At 42.5% G+C, this 17,020-nt stretch overlaps 1 protein-coding gene across 2 annotated transcripts in view; it reads left to right on the forward strand.

The window, feature by feature from the left end:
- Nucleotides 1-17,020, forward strand: part of LOC110501720 (calcium-dependent secretion activator 2) — a 265,033-nt gene that overhangs the window by 97,187 nt on the left and 150,826 nt on the right. For both annotated transcript variants that reach the window (XM_036952033.1, XM_036952031.1), the window contains exons 4-6: nucleotides 8,179-8,259; nucleotides 8,578-8,811; nucleotides 9,401-9,522. In XM_036952033.1, the coding sequence (XP_036807928.1) occupies nucleotides 8,179-8,259; nucleotides 8,578-8,811; nucleotides 9,401-9,522 (437 nt within the window). The remainder of the gene's footprint in view (nucleotides 1-8,178; nucleotides 8,260-8,577; nucleotides 8,812-9,400; nucleotides 9,523-17,020) is intronic.

Consider the following 17,020-nt stretch of genomic DNA (forward strand, 5'->3'; position numbering starts at 1 on the left):
ATTTCAAACTTTTTTAACAAATCAAAAACTGAAAAATTGGGCTTGCAAAATTATTCAGCCCCCTTAAGTTAATACTTTGTAGCGCCACCTTTTGCTGCGATTACAGCTGTAAGTCGCTTGGGGTATGTCTCTAGCAGTTTTGCACATCGAAAGACTGAAATTTTTTCCCATTACTCCTTGCAAAACAGCTCGAGCTCAGTGAGGTTGGATGGAGAGCATTTGTGAACAGCAGTTTTCAGTTCTTTCCACAGATTCTCGATTGGATTCAGGTCTGGACTTTGACTTGGCCATTCTAACACCTGGATATGTTTATTTTTGAACCATTCCATTGTAGATTTTGCTTTATGTTTTGGATCATTGTCTTGTTGTAAGACAAATCTCTGTCCCAGTCTCAGGTCTTTTGCAGACTCCATCAGGTTTTCTTCCAGAATGGTCCTGTATTTGGCTCCATCCATCTTCCCATCAATTTTAACCATCTTCCCTGTCCCTGCTGAAGAAAAGCAGGCCGAAACCATGATGCTGCCACCACCATGTTTGACAGTGGGGATGGTGTGTTCAGGGTGATGAGCTGTGTTGCTTTTACGCCAAACATAACGTTTTGCATTGTTGCCAAAAAGTTCAATTTTGGTTTCATCTGACCAGAGCACCTTCTTCCACATGTTTGGTGTGTCTCCCAGGTGGCTTGTGGCAAACTTTAAATAAACACTTTTTATGGATATCTTTAAGAAATGGCTTTCTTCTTGCCACTCTTCCATAAAGGCAAGATTTGTGCAATATACGACTGATTGCTGTCCTATGGACAGAGTCTCCCACCTCAGCTGTAGATCTCTGCAGTTCATCCAGAGTGATCATGGCCTCTTGGCTGCATCTCTGATCAGTCTTCTCCTTGTATGAGCTGAAAGTTTAGAGGGACGGCCAGGTCTTGGTAGATTTGCAGTGGTCTGATACTCCTTCCATTTCAATATTATCGCTTGCACAGTGCTCCTTGGGATGTTTAAAGATTGGGAAATCTTTTTGTATCCAAATCCGGCTTTAAACTTCTTCACAACAGTATCTCGGACCTGCCTGGTGTGTTCCTTGTTCTTCATGATGCTCTCTGCGCTTTTAACGGACCTCTGAGACTATCACAGTGCAGGTGCATTTATACGGAGACTTGATTACATACAGGTGGATTGTATTTATCATCATTAGTCATTTAGGTCAACAATGGATCATTCAGAGATCCTCACTGAACTTCTGGAGAGAGTTTGCTGCACTGAAAGTAAAGGGGCTGAATAATTTTGCACACCCAATTTTTCCGTTTTGATTTATTAAAAAAGTTTGAAATATCCAATAAATGTCGTTCCACTTCATGATTGTGTCCCACTTGTTGTTGATTCTTCACAAAAAAATACAGTTTTATATCTTTGTTTGAATCCTGAAATGTGGCAAAAAGTCGCAAAGTTCAAGGGGGCCGAATACTTTCGCATGGTATGTCTAATTACATATCAGGCATGGATACAGGTCATGTAATTATTTCTAATCAATTCTCAGCCAATGGCTAATACTAGCTAATATACTGTACTTCCTAATGTGTCCTCAGATTTTGGTGTGTCAATCTGAGGTAAGATTTTACCTTTTGAAGTTAAAGATGAGAATTTTTTTTTTTTTTAAGAAATAGTTGGTATTTATTAAGATCCCCATTCTATCGCTGCAAAAATGTCAGCTACTTTTCCTGGGGTCCACATGAAACATGACAATACATAGTACAGAACATTATCAAGGACTGAAATACATAGCCTACATATCAGTGCATACACACAATATCTTGGTCTAATACATTGTACAGTGCAAATTACAATACAAGATATATAAAAAGGGCTGTGTCTCTTCACAGTCCCCTTTGTGCAGTAAGGTGTTATTTGATCTGTTTTTTAAAACTGGTTTTATTGCTAGCTTGAGTTACCTGGCTGTTGGCAGAGAGTTCCACGTAGTCATGGCTTGGGCTGTTACGGTGAACATATTACCGCCACACCGGCAGTCACGAGTCGTGAAGGCAGTCAAATTCCACTTGACTGTTTAATCACGGTAATTAGGATTCTCCAAGCTCTGACGCTGCTGATGGTCATTAATAACTGCCTGGTACTCAGCACTCTATTGTCCCTCTAATCACTCTGATATCAAGGCAAATGAAATCAAAAATCTAATCAAACACTTCATGAGAGTGTCACGCCTGCTCCCGCTCCCCATCCTTAGCACTTGAGGTCGCCAGGCTGCCTATCATTACGCACACCTGTCACCATCGTTTCGCGCACTAGCGCATCTTTGGACTCACCTGGACTCCATTACTTTGTTGATTGCCTCTCCTATATCTGTCTGTTCCTCAGTTTGATCCCCGCATCAGCATATTGTAATTTTTTTCCCCCCTGTCCAGACGCTGTCCGTGTTCTGTTTAATGTTCGTTGTTTCTTAAATGTTCACTCCCTGTAATTGCTTCTCCTCTCCCAGATTCTGTCCTTACAGAGAGCCCATTAGCTCATGTTGCGCAACATTTCTATAGGCTATGCATTTGCGTGAGAAAACAGAGTGATAGCTTCTATTAAAAAGAGGATACCATCAGCTTTCTCTAATCTAGACCTACTTACTTATTTCTCAACTTTCCTAATATTAAGCACATTGGTTATCTTTACAACAGGAACATAGCCTACCTGGCTGGCATGAAAATGAACCATGGGAAAAGCATAGATTTACATGTTTTCTTTCCCCCTGCCCCTGTTTCGAGACAGGTGCAGGATAATGGTCCATGCTAAATCAAAACAAATTTCACACATACATTATTTAGTATCTGTAAAGACCAGATTAAATCAAGAATAGTTTGATGGGTGACAATATTAGCCTATCACTTGTGAATCATATATTGTCAATTGTGAATGATGCCTAGGGTAAGGTAAGAAGCAATGCCTTTTTTGCGACTTTTTCTAATCTTAGTCGTACACCTCATGTAGGCTAGCCCATAGGCCTATACGTTTTGCTAAGGTTTATATAACAACTATAATGGCTAAAAACTTTAAAAAATTAAACACAATCTGCTTTACAAGGGGTCTAGAGCCTAACTGGCATACTCAAGCAGCACTTGAGTTTAAAGTTTGGGAAAGATAATTTTCACCATTTAAAAATGCACCTTTTATAATAAAAGCATCACATGCATAATCACATTTGCTGTCACATTTGATAATGTTTTCCCGCTAATGGAACATTTGCGTTTATAGCTTACTGCCGTGTGCACTTTGCTGTGCTTTATAATGTGAAGAAATAGCCTGATAGTTTAGCAACATTTTAAGCAAAATGTTCTGATCTGTCAGCCTCAATGTGTAAAAAAGGTTTTTTGATGCTAGTGGTTGTATTAATTTGGGATCTATCGCATCCCACAACTGTCCCAAACTATGTTTACAATATTTATTTCTCGCATAGAATAGGTCAACTTTTTTGTACTACAGGGGATAGTAGATTGACATAGGCCACTGCTTTTGCCGTTAGGCCTACTCATCTTGTTGGCTGACAAAAAGTAAATGTGGACAGCTCTTCTTTCCAATATCTTCAATATGCACCTCAGAATTGGATAAGGACACGCGCAGTTGCGTCCTAGATGTGTCTGTCTTCACTTGTAGCCGCATAACAAGCCCAGCATTTGTTGAACAACTAAAGTTACATGAATAACACTAAATTAAGCTTATAGGAGTACCTGTTTCTTTGTCAACCGCTCAACACAAAAGCCACGTGCGCTCTCCCTCAAATCGTTTGGAGATCATATCCTTTCTATTTTATTTAGCTTTGTTCAATTGTATTCTTCATACTATAAAATAATAATGGTACGGAATTCTAAGCAAATCCTGTCTGCTAAATGAACTAGTGTAGCCCACAGCCATAAGGCATAGCCAGATCTGCACCTAACATAAGGACAACTCAGAGTATGCTATTCAGTTCTTCTGAAATAGACTACATTTTCTTCATGTCATGTTTCTTTAGACCAGTCTAAAATAAATATTGAATTTTTGTGAAGTTGTAGGCTGCAGACCTTAGGATGTTCCCCAAAGGTCTGCATCAGTGACTTGTAGAAAGCCAGGAGATGCTAAATGTGTTTGTTAATTAACGGTCAATTACCATGAGACGGGCGGCAATGCGAATAGTCTGGGTAGCCGTTTGACTAGATGTTCAGGAGTCTTATGGCTTGGGGGTAGAAGCTGTTTAGAATCCTCTTGGACCTAGACTTGGTGCTCCGGTACCGCTTGACGTGTGGTAGCAGAGAGAACAGTCTATGACTAGGGTGGCTGGAGTCTTTGACAATTTTTAGGGCCTTCCTCTGACTCTGCCTGGTATAGAGGTCCTGGATGGCAGGAAGCTTGGCCCGTTCGCACTACCCTCTGTAGTGCCTTGCGGTCGGAGGCCGAGCAGTAGCCATACCAGACAATGATGTAATCAGTCAGGATGCTTTCGATGGTGCAGCTGTAGAACCTTTTGAGCATCTGAGGACCCATGCCAAATCTTTTCAGTCTCCTGAGGGGGAATGGGTTTTGTCGTGCCTGCTTCACAACAAAAGTCATGGTGTGCTTGGACCATGTTAGTTTGTTGGTGATGTAGACACCAAGGAACTTGAAGCTCTCAACCTGCTCCACTGCAACCCCATCGATGAGAATGGGGGCATGTTTGGTCCTCTGTTTCCTGTAGTCCACAATCATCTCCTTTGTCTTGATCACGTTGAGGCAGAGGTTGTTGTTCTGGCACCACACGGCCAGGTCTCTGACCTCCTCCCTATAGGTTGTCTCGTTGTTGTTGGTGATCAGGCCTACCACTGTTGTGTCATCGGCAAATTTAATGATGGTGTTGCAGTCATGCCTGGCCGTGCAATCATGAGTGAACATGGAGTACAGGAGGGGGCTGAGCACGCACCCCTGAGGGGCCACTGTGTTGACGGATGCGGATGTGTTGTTACCTACCCTTACCTGGGAGCGGTCCGTCAGGAAGTCCAGGATCCAGTTGCAGAGGGAGGTGTTTAGTCCCAGGGTCCTTAGCTTATTGATGATCTTTGAGGGCACTATGGTGTTGAATGCTGAGCTGTACTCTATGAATAGCATTCTCACATCGGAGTTCCTTTTGTCCAGGTGGGAAAGGGCAGTGTGGAGTGCAATAGAGACTGCATCATCTGTGGATTTGTTGGGGAGGTATGCAAATTGGAGTAGGGCTAGGGTTTCCGGGATGATGGTGTTGATGTGAGCCATGACCAGCATTTCAAAGCACTTCATGGCTACAGACGTGAGTGCTTCGTGTCGATTGTCATTTAGGCAGGTTACCTTAGTGTTCCTGGGCACAGGCACTATGGTGGTCTGCTTAAAACATGTTGTTATTACAGACTCGGACAGGGAGAGGTTGAAAATGTCCGTGAATACACTTCCCAGTTGGTCAGCGCATGCTCGCAGTACATGTCCTGGTAATCTGTCTGGCCCTGTGGCCTTGTGAATGTTGACCTGTCTAAAGGTCTTACTCACATCGGCTGCGGAGAGCTTGATCACACAGTCTTCCTGTACAGCTGGTGCTCTCATGTATGTTTCAGTGTTATTTGCCTCGAAGCGAGCATAGAAGTATCGCTGCCAATACATTTTAAAAACATTACAATACATTTACAACAGATTTCATAACATATTAATTAAGTGTGTGCCCTCAGGCCTCTACTCTACTACCACATAACTTTAGCACTAAATCCATGTGTGCATGTGTGCATAGTGCATTCGTTATTGTATGGTTGTGTTCATGTGTCTATGTTTGTGTTGCTTCACCATCCCTGCTGTTCCATAAGGTGAATTTCTGTTTTTTAAATTAAGTTTTACTGTTGATGTGGAACGGAGTTCCATGTAGTCATGGCTGTATGTAGTACTGTGTGCCTCCCATAGTCTGTTTTGGACTTGGGGACTGTGAAGAGATCTCTGGTGGCATGTCTTGTGGGGTATGCATGGGTGTCCGAGCTGTGTGCCAGTATGTCAAACAGACAGCTCGGTGCATTCAACATGTCAATACCTCTCACAAATACAAGTAGTGATGAAGTCAATCTCTCCTCCACTTTGAGCCAGGAGAGATCGACATGTATATTATTAATGTTAGCTCTCTGTGTACTAACAAGGGCCAGCCGTGCTACCCTGTTCTGAGCCAATTGCATTTTTCCCTCTTTGTGGCACCTGACCACACGACTGAACAGTAGTCCAGGTGTGACAAAACTAGGGCCTGTAGGACCTGCATTTGTCACGCTCGTCTGATGGAGTGGACCAAAGCGCAGCATGGTACATGTTCATGATATTTATTTAAATCTGAACACTAGAACAAAAATAACAAAGCGTGAAACTAACAGTTCTGTAAGGTAACTAAAACTATACAGAAAACAACTACCCACAAACCCAGGTGGGAAAAAGTATGATTTTTAATCAGAGACAACGATAGACAGCTGCCTCTGATTGAGAACCACACCCGGCCAAACACAAACATAGAAATAAAGAAACTAGCATGCCCACCCGAGTCACACCCTGGCCTAACCAAAATAGAGAATAAAAGCCTCTCTATGGCCAGGGCGTGACAGAATTGTTGATAGTGCTGTTAAGAATGCAGAGCAGCGATTTATTATAGACAAACTTCTCTCATCCTAGTGCTGTTGTATCAATATGTTTTGACCAGGGTTACTCCAAGCAATTTAGTCTCCTCAACTTGCTCAATATCCACATTATTCATTCCAAGATTTAGTTGAGGTTTAGGGTTTAGTGAATGATTTGTCCCAAATACAATGCTTTAAGTTTTTGAAATATTTAGGACTCACTTATCCCTTGCCACCAATTCTGAAACTAACTGCATCTCTTTAAGTGTTTCTGTCATTTCAGTTGCTGTGGTAGCTGACGTGTATAGTGTTGAGTCATCCGCATACATAGACACAGTGGCTTTACTCAAAGCCGATGGCATGTCGTTAATACATTTTTAAAAAAAGTAAGGCTAGACAGCTGCCCTGGGGAATTCCTGATTCTACCTGGATTTTGTTTGACAGGCTTCCATTAAAGAACACCCTCTGTGTTCTGTTAGACAGGTAACTCTTTATCCACAATACAGCAGGGGTGTAAAGCTATAACAAATATGTTTTTCCAGCAACAGACAGTGATCGATAATATCAAAATTCACATTAAAGTCTAACAAAACAGACCCCACAATCTTTTTATCATCAATTTCTGTCAGACAATCATCAGTAATTTGTGTAAGTGTTGTGCTTGTTGAATGTTCTATCCCAATAAGCATTCTGAAATTCTGTTGTCAATTAGTTTACTGTAAAATTACATTTTATCTGCTCAAACACAATTTTTTCCAAAAGTTTACTAAGGGTTGGTAGCAAGCTAATTGGTTGGCTATTTGAGCCAGTTAAGGAGGCTTTACTATTCTTAGGTAGGGGAAGTTTTGCTCCCCTCCAGGCCTGAGGGCACACTCTTTCTAGTAAGCTTAAATTGAAGATATGGCAAATGGGAGTGGCAATATCATCTGCTATTATCCTTAGTAATTTTCCATTCAAGTTGTCAGACCCAGGTGGTTTATCATTGTTGATCGACAATGAAAACAATTAACCTCTTCCGTACTATGTAGAGTTACACCCAGCAGTTTAGTATACTCAACTTGCTCAATAGCCACATGATTCAATAATATATCTAAACAAGGTTTAGCGCTGAGCGAGTGATTTGTCCCAAAAATTATGCTTTTCATTTTTGAGATATCTTTTTGCCAATAATTGTGCGAAAGTTCAGAATTGGGCTGTCTGTGTAAACGCAGCCAATCAGGGTTGATCAGGCAAAGGGGGGTCAGACACTATGGAGGAGCTACCCTACCAATACAAATCTCTAGATGACCAGACACCATAACAACCTAATTGGGGGTATGCACCCGCATGCAGCGACAGCCACCACATTAAGACTTCAAGATTTTGAGTTATTCCATATTGTTTCGCCGATATCCTGTGTGGAGAGGTTTTGTTTTTGGTTGTCAAAGGAAAAGTGTGGATAATGATGACTTTGTGGGCGGTTTTATTTGGTCAACACCCCATGTCTTTTCATTTATTGTCGATTGGTACTCAGCAATCTGTTGATTGGTTGATTAACACTCGCCTTCCTGGTCTGTGGTTTGTAGCTGGACAATGTGGACGAACAGGCAGCCCAGATCCGCCGGGAGCTGGATGGAAGACTACAGCTTGCAGAGACGATAGCCAGGGTAAGTCCTACACCTATAGCCCTCAAACTAACAATGCTGTGTACGCCACGTACAGTGGTAATCAGCTCTGGTCATGGAGGGCTAACAGGTGTCCAGAAGTTTTTTCTTTTTCAGCCAGGTACTTTCACACCTGAATCAACTAGTCAATTACACATTGATTAGTTAAATCAGCTTTGTTAAAGTTGGATGGACACCTTGTAGCTCACTGAGCCGGTGATAGTTGACAACTGTTTCAGAATACTTTAAATAGTATCTTGTGGTCACTGTAGTTATCAACTTCCACAACGATGGATGCACAACTCTTCCTCTAACACTCAGGAGAGGAATTACCCCAAGTTTGTGTCTAAAGACATGGAGGCCATGTACATCGAGGAGATGCGCTCGTCTGTCAATCTGCTCATGGCTAACCTGGAGAGCCTACCTGTGTCCAAGGGAGGCCCCAACTTCAAACAGAAGCTAAAACGCTCCTCCATGAACAACTCCTTCCTGGACATGGGCGACGAGACAGAATTCCTTTCCAAGTCCGACGTGGTCCTCTCCTTTGCACTGGAGGTGTGTGTGGGGATTTCATTGTGTAATCTTGCCCAGTAAATGTTTTTGTTGTACGCTCAGATTGCTTGCTCTCAGTCAAGATAATTGATGTGTTAATTGTTCTGGTTGACTTTTGAAAGAAAGATCAATGAGTATTTTACATTTATTTACATTAGTCTGGTAGTAGTTTTATCTATTCTGGGGTCAGTTTGAGACTTATTGTGTCTACTAAGGGGCCAGACAAAAGAAACAAACTTATCTGCTCTTTGATGTTGCTTAGTGCCTGCCTGCCTGCCTGCCTGCCTGCCTGCCTGCCTGCCTGCCTGCCTGCCTGCCTGCCTGCCTGCCTGCCTGCCTGCCTGCCTGCCTGCCTGCCTGCCTGCCTGTCTGCCTGCCTGCCTGTCTGCCTGCCTGCCTGCCTGCCTGCCTGCCTGCCTGCCTTCCTTCCTTCCTACATGCCTGTGAATGTCCCCTCTGTGGCTGCAGGTTGGCATTCTGTGATAGTGCCTCGACTGGACTTACACGACCCAGTGACTCCACGTTTAATGCTTCCCTTTCTATCTGCATAAGTGTGGAGCTGACCATGTCCTCTCTCTGTTGCTGTTTGCAGATAGTGATAGTGGAGGTGCAGGGCCTGAAGTCGGTGGCTCCTAACAGGATTGTGTACTGCACCATGGAGGTGGAGGGAGGAGAGAAACTGCAGACAGACCAGGCAGAAGCCTCCAGACCACAGTAAGTCAACAACAAGGTTGCATGTTCAATCGCTGCAGCAGACACATCATTAATTGACTGTGTTCACTGTCGTTCACTCCAGATAAGAGTGTCTGTTTAATAATTACTGTTCAGGCGGTCTTGAAAAAACCTTCCAAGTTACCTTTTCAGGAACCGAGTAATACGTTGTTTTTAGTTTTTATTTATTGCCATATATTAATGGAAGTTCACAAGGCATTTTGAATAACTTATTTTAGTCCTAGAGTCATGAAATCTCACAGAATCAATCAATCAATCAAAAAAAAATATTTCTAAAGCCCTTTTTACATCAGCTGATGTCACATAGTGCTATACAAGAACACAGCCTAAAACCCCAAACCACAAGCAATGCAGATGTAGAAGCACGGTGGCTAGGAAATCTCCCTAGAAATGCAGGGTCCTAGGAAGAAACCTATAGAGGAACCAAGCTCTGAGGGGTGGCCAGTCCTCTTCTGGCTGTGCTGGGTGAAGATTATAACAGTACATGGCCAAGATGTTCAAATTTTCATAGATGACCAGCAGTGTCAAATAATAATAATAATAATAATAATAATCACAGTGGTTGTAGAGGGTGCAACCGGTTAGGACCTCGTGAGGTAATGTCAGTTGGCTTTTCAGAGCCGATCATTCAGAGTTAGAGACAGCAGGTGCGGTAGAGAGAGAGAGAGAGAGAGAGTCGAAATCAGGAGGTCCGGGACAAGGTAGCACGTCCGGTGAAAAGGTCAGGGTTCCATAGCCGCAGGCAGAACAGTTTAAACTGGAGCAGCAGCACGACCAGGTGGACTGGGGACAGCAGTCCTGTGGCCAGGTAGTCCTGAGGCATGGTCCCAGGGCTCAGGTCCTCCGGGAGGGAGAGGGAGAGAGAGCGAATTAGAGGGAGAATACTTAAATTCACACAGGACACCGGATAAGATAGGATAAATACTTGAGATATAACAGACTGACCCTAGCACCCCGACACGTAGACTATTGCACCATAAATACTGGAGGCTGAGATAGGAGTGGTTGGAAGACACTGTGGCCCCGTCCGACGATACCCCGGGACAGGGCCAACCAGGCAGGATAAAACCCCACCCACTCTGCCAAAGCACAGCCCCCACACCAGTAGAGAGACATCTTCAATCACCAACTTACTACCCTGAGACAAGGCCCAGTATAGTCCATGAAGATCTCCTCCACGGCACGAACCCGAGGGGGGCGCCAAACCTGGACAGGAAGATCACGTCAGTGACTCAACCCACTCAACCCACCCACTGACGCACCCCTCCTAGGGACGGGATGGTAAGAGCACCAGTAAGCCAGTATTAGGGTTAGAGGCAGAGAATCCCGGTGGAGAGAGGGGAATCGGCCAGGGAGAGACAGCAAGGGTAGTTCATCGCTCCAGTGCCTTTCCATTCACCTCCACACCCTTGGGACAGACTACACTCAATCATAGGACCTATTGAAGAGATGTGTCTTCAATAAAGACTTCAAAGGTCGAGACTGAGTCTGCATCTCTCACATGGATAAACAGACCATTCCATAAAAATGGAGCTCCATAGGAGAAAGCCCTGCCACCAGCTGTTTGCTTAGAAATTCTAGGGACAATAAGGAGGCCTGAGTCTTGTGACCATAGCGTGCGTGTAGGTATGTACGGCAGGACCAAATCGGAGAGATCAGAAGGAGCAAGCCCATGTAATGCTTTGTAGGTTAGCAGTAAAACCTTGAAATCAACCCTAGCCTTAACAGGAAGCCAGTGTAGAGAGGCTAGCAAATATTTTGACCAAAAGTACGTGGACACCTGCTCGTCGAACATCTCATTCCAAAATCATGGGTATTAATATGGAGTTGTTCCCCCATTTGCATCTATAACAGCCTCCATTCTTATGGGAAGGCTTTTCACTAGATGTTGGAACATTGCTGTGGGGACTTGCTTCCATTCAGCCACAAGAGCATTAGTGAGGTAGGGCACTGATGTTGTGATTAGGCCTGGCTCGCAGTCTGCGTTCCAATTCATCCCAAAGGTGTTCGATGGGGTTGAGGTCAGGGCTCTGTGCAGGCCAGTCAAGTTCTTTCGATCTCAACAAACCATTTCTGTATGTACCTCACTTTGTGCACGGTGGCATTGTCATGCTGAAACAGGAAAGGGCCTTCCCCAAACTGTTGCCACAAAGTTGGAAGCACAGAAAATGCATTTCCAATGCTCCAGAGTCCAATGGCGGCATGCTTTTCACCACTCCAGCCGACGCTTTGCATTGTACATGGTGATCTTAGGCTTGTGTACGGCTGCTCGGCCATGGAAACGCACTTCATTAAGCTCCAGACTAACAGTTTTTGGACTGACTTTGAATCTAGAGGGAGTTTGGAACTCGCTAGTGAGTGTTGCAACCTAGGACAAACCATTTTTATGCACTACGTGCTGCAGCACTCGGTGGTCCCGTTCTGTGACCTTGTATGGCCTACCACTTCGCAGCTGGAACCGTTGGTTCTCCTAGACGTTTCCACTTCACAATAACAGCACTTACAGTTGACCGGGCAGCTCTAGCAGGGCAGAAATGTGACAAACTGACTTGTTGGAAAGGTCATATGACGGTTCCACGTTGAAAGTCACTGAGCTCTTCAGTAAGGCCATTCTACTACCAATGTTTGTCTATGGAAATTGCATACAGTGGTTCCTCCTTTAAAAGTTGCGAGCTTACACCGCGGGACTTAGGGGTACCCAGCGTCATGGCTTCATTGCTCCAGACCACCACAAAGGGGAGTTAGAACACTCATTATGCATTTTGGTCCCAAGGTTTTTATTTGACCAATCATGTCGAGTGGTTCCAATGACGAATTTGATGCGGAGCCTGGCTTTCTTCAGCAAAGATGGCTGACAAAACATTACTGGGAGGCAAATGTAAGTAGTTATAAAGTCATAACGAGTCAAGCAAAAAATGTACAGTTGAGAGGAATATGTTACTTAATGTAGAGACAAATGATTGTGCATATTTTAGTCCTAAAGTAAATTTACGAAAATCGCTATTTTGCAAGTTTTTTTCTGTCATATCCAATATCAAACTCCATTCTGTGAATGGTGCTGTGTCTGCAAGTATGTATTACAAATATACACTTCAACCATGTTTACCACTGCTGCTCCTGGGACACCAATGATTACACATTGTGACTATCCAATAGACTAGAAACATGATTTTGTAATTCATATATACAGAATAAAAAACAGTACATCCTGCCAGCATGCCCACAAGCGTGCTGAATGACATGTGGAAGAGGGTGAGGAATGAGATGGGAGTAACATTCCAGGCTATTTGCTCTGAGACCGGCATAATAATGTAATGAAACAAGCAGGGAAAAGGTTTCAAACCCTCAACATTCTAGCCCGAAGTTCAGCACGCTATCGACTGTGCCCAAATGTATTAATTGGGGTTGGGGCCGATTGTGGCTAAAAACACTATCTATTGGAATCTTTAACATGTGGAAAGGGGGGAAATTATTATTATTCGTTTTTCACAAGCGTCGCAGGATGGGCTATTAGCTGAACAATAGACTATTCCACCTTTTCTAAAGAATTGTCTAATAGCCGAGCTAGGTGTGACCCCCTCCCCCTCCCCAACTTGCAACAAATAATTTGTGTCTATCTTTCCACATCTACCTACACACGTATCTACCTACACGCGGTTAATGTTCTGAAATATATATATATTTATATACAGTTGAAATCGGAAGTTTACATACACTTAGGTTGGCGTCATTAAAACTAGTTTTACAACCACTCCACAAATTTCTTGTTAACAAACTATAGTTTTGGCAAGTCGGTTAGGAAATCTACTTTGTGCATGACACAAGTAATTTTTCCAACAATTGTTTACAGACAGATTATTTCACTTATAATTCACTGTATCCCACAATTCCAGTGGGTCAAAAGTTTACATACACTAAGTTGACATTACCTGTAAACAGCTTGGAAAATTCCAGAAAATGATGGCATGGCTTTTGAAGCTTCTGATAGGCTAATTGACATCATTTGAGTCAATTGGAGGTGTACCTGTGGATGTTTTTCAAGGCTTACCTTCAAACTCAGTGCCTCTTCGCTTGACATCATGGGAAAATCTAAATAAATCAACCAAGACCTCTACAAGTCTGGTTCATCCTTGGGAGCAATTTCCAAACGTCTGAAGGTAGCATGTTCATCTGTACAAACAATAGTACACAAGAATAAACACCATGGGACCACACAACCGTCATACCGCTCAGGAAGGAAATGCGTTCTGTCTCCTAGAGTTGAATGTACTTTGGTGCGAAAAGTGCAAATCAATCCCAGAACAACAGCAAAGGACTTGTAAAGATGCTGGAGGAAACTGGTACAAAAGTATCTATATCCACAGTAAATCGAGTCCTAAATCGACATAACCTGAAAGGCCGCTCAGCAAGGAAGAAGCCACTGCTACAATTTTGAAAAATATAACTGTTTGTTCATAATGACCATCGTTTTGTTTGGAGGAAAAAAAGGGAGGCTTGCAAGCCAAAGAACACTATCCCAGCCGTGAAGCACGGGGGTGGCAACATCATGTTGTGGGGCTGCTTTCCTGCTGGAGGGACTGGTGCACTTCACAAAATAGATGGCATCATGAGGATGGAAAATTATGTGGATATATTGAAGCAACATCTCAAGACATCAGTCGGGAAGTTAAAGCTTGGTCACAAATAGATCTTCCAAATGGACAATGACCCCAAGCATACTTCCAAAGTTGTGGCAGAATGGCTTAAGGACAACAAAGTCAAGGTATTGGAGTGGCCATCACAAAGCCCTGACCTCAATCCTATAGAAAATGTGTGGGCAGAACTGAAAAGCATGTGCAAGCAAGGAGGCCTACAAACCTGACTCAGTTACACCAGCTCTGTCAGGTGGAATGGGCCAAAATTCACCCAACTTATTGTGGGAAGGTTGTGGAAGGCTACGTGGAACGTTTGACCCAAGTTAAACCATTTTTAGGCAATACTACCAAATACTAATTGAGTGTATGTAAACTTCTGACCAGCTGGGAATGTGATGAAAGAAATCAAATCTGAAATAAATAATTCTCTCTAATATTATTCTGACATTTCACATTCTTAAAATAAAGTGGTGATCCTAACTGACCAAAGACAGGGAATTTTTACTCTGATTAAATGTCAGGGATTGTGAAAAAATGAGTTTAAATGTATTTGGCTAAGGTGTATGTAAACTTCTGACTTCAACTGTGTGTATTCGAATTCTGGCTGTATCACATCCGACCGTGATTGGGAGTGCCATAGGGCGGCGCACAATTGGCCCAGTGGGTTTGGCCGGGTAGAACTTAATTGGCCGGGGTAGGGTGCTGGTAGGCTGGTGCTGAAAATATAGCTAGCTTGTTATGCTAGTGTTGCACACCAACAGATGGTGAAAACCGACACCAGTCGAGCAATTCATTTCAACAATAATCATCATTTTAATTTGACTTTACAAACAACAAGAGGGCTTAATTGGAGTCTATGTCTTCAGAGCCTAGGCCTATATAAATAACGTATGTGATTGTGGTAGGCTGAGGCTTTTTAGGCCTACTTACAATTGCAACTGGTCAAAAATGTAGCATCCTACATAAAACCATCATTGAAAGACAAAAAGTCTGCATGTTCGATTTAAACAATGGAACTATTAATTAAAAGCGCACAGTTGTAAATTCCAAACTCTAAAATGAATTGGAAAGGTAGATATAAAGAATGTAAACAATATGTAAACAAGATGCTGTGTTTTTATTTACAGTAATGATGGACAACTGGAGGCATTTTGAAAACAGGTTTTCAAACACTTGTTTTTCACAACTGTAGCAAGTGTAGCCCATCATGCAAATGTTTCCTATTAGCAGGACAATAGACTTTTTATAGCCCGGCTACTGTTGTGAAAATCCCCCAACTTGCAATGTATGATGCTTAAGTACTCTAAAGTGTTACATTTCTAACTCAAAACATCTGTACAGTATTTATTCAGCAACATCTTTATTATTTTGTTAATCAAATAAAATAACCAGAAAAAATACATTCAAATGCAGATGTTTATATAAACTACATTTTAGTCGCACTTCCAGCCAGCTCCACGACCACAGGTAAAACCTTGCTGAGATGATCAATGTATTTTTTGCATTGTTGTATCCTCAATTTCTCTAGACAACACCTCTTGATGGCCTTCACCAGTTCATCTTTGCTTGTCGGCTTGGCAGAGTTACAGATTAATGTTTTCAGTTGATGCCAAACAAGTAAGTTTGATCGGGTTTAAATCAGGAGACCTACATGTAGAGATTAATTCTTTTTTTTTACATATACTGTAGGCCTACCGAAGGTGTTGTAGGTCTTTTATTTATTTATTTTACCTTGATTTTACTACATAAAGGTCTACTTACTTTTAGATTTTCCAATTTTCTGTTCCTCCTGAAAGCCTTAATCTGCTCACTTAAATTAATAGAGATCCTGGTCATGGTGCTACAATATAATCAAAGTGAGGAAAATCTTCAATCTACTGTATACTTATAGCCTATTGGAAGATTAAAGTCATGCCTTTCCTCACCCCACCCAAAACTCCACCCTTAACACAGTTAACATTCAAAAACGAGCTGTTAATACAAAATAAAAAATGGGTCTATAACGAATTACGCGTTCAAATATGCCATGATTGTCTTGAGATACAGTGCCTTGCGAAAGTATTCGGCCCCCTTGAACTTTGCGACCTTTTGCCACATTTCAGGCTTCAAACATAAAGATATAAAACTTTATTTTTTTGTGAAGAATCAACAACAAGTGGGACACAATCATGAAGTGGAACGACATTTATTGGATATTTAAAACTTTTTTAACATTTCAAAAACTGAAAAATTGGGCGTGCAAAATTATTCAGCCCCTTTACTTTCAGTGCAGCAAACTCTCTCCAGAAGTTCAGTGAGGATCTCTGAATGATCCAATGTTGACCTAAATGACTAATGATGATAAATACAATCCATCTGTGTGTAATCAAGTCTCCGTATAAATGGACCTGCACTGTGATAGTCTCAGAGGTCCGTTAAAAGCGCAGAGAGCATCATGAAGAACAAGGAACACACCAGGCAGGTCCGAGATACTGTTGTGAAGAAGTTTAAAGCCGGATTTGGATACAAAAAGATTTCCCAAGCTTTAAACATCCCAAGGAGCACTGTGCAAGCGATAATATTGAAATGGAAGAAGTATCAGACCACTGCAAATCTACCAAGACCTGGCCGTCCCTCTAAACTTTCAGCTCATACAAGGAGAAGACTGATCAGAGATGCAGCCAAGAGGCCCATGATCACTCTGGATGAACTGCAGAGATCTACAGCTGAGGTGGGAGACTCTGTCCATAGAACAACAATCAGTCGTATATTGCACAAATCTGGCCGTTATGGAAGAGTGGCAAGAAGAAAGCCATTTCTTAAAGATATCCATAAAAAATGTTGTTTAAAGTTTGCCACAAGCCACC

Source organism: Oncorhynchus mykiss, chromosome 2, assembly GCF_013265735.2.
Source record: "Oncorhynchus mykiss isolate Arlee chromosome 2, USDA_OmykA_1.1, whole genome shotgun sequence".
Lineage (NCBI taxonomy): Eukaryota > Metazoa > Chordata > Actinopteri > Salmoniformes > Salmonidae > Oncorhynchus > Oncorhynchus mykiss.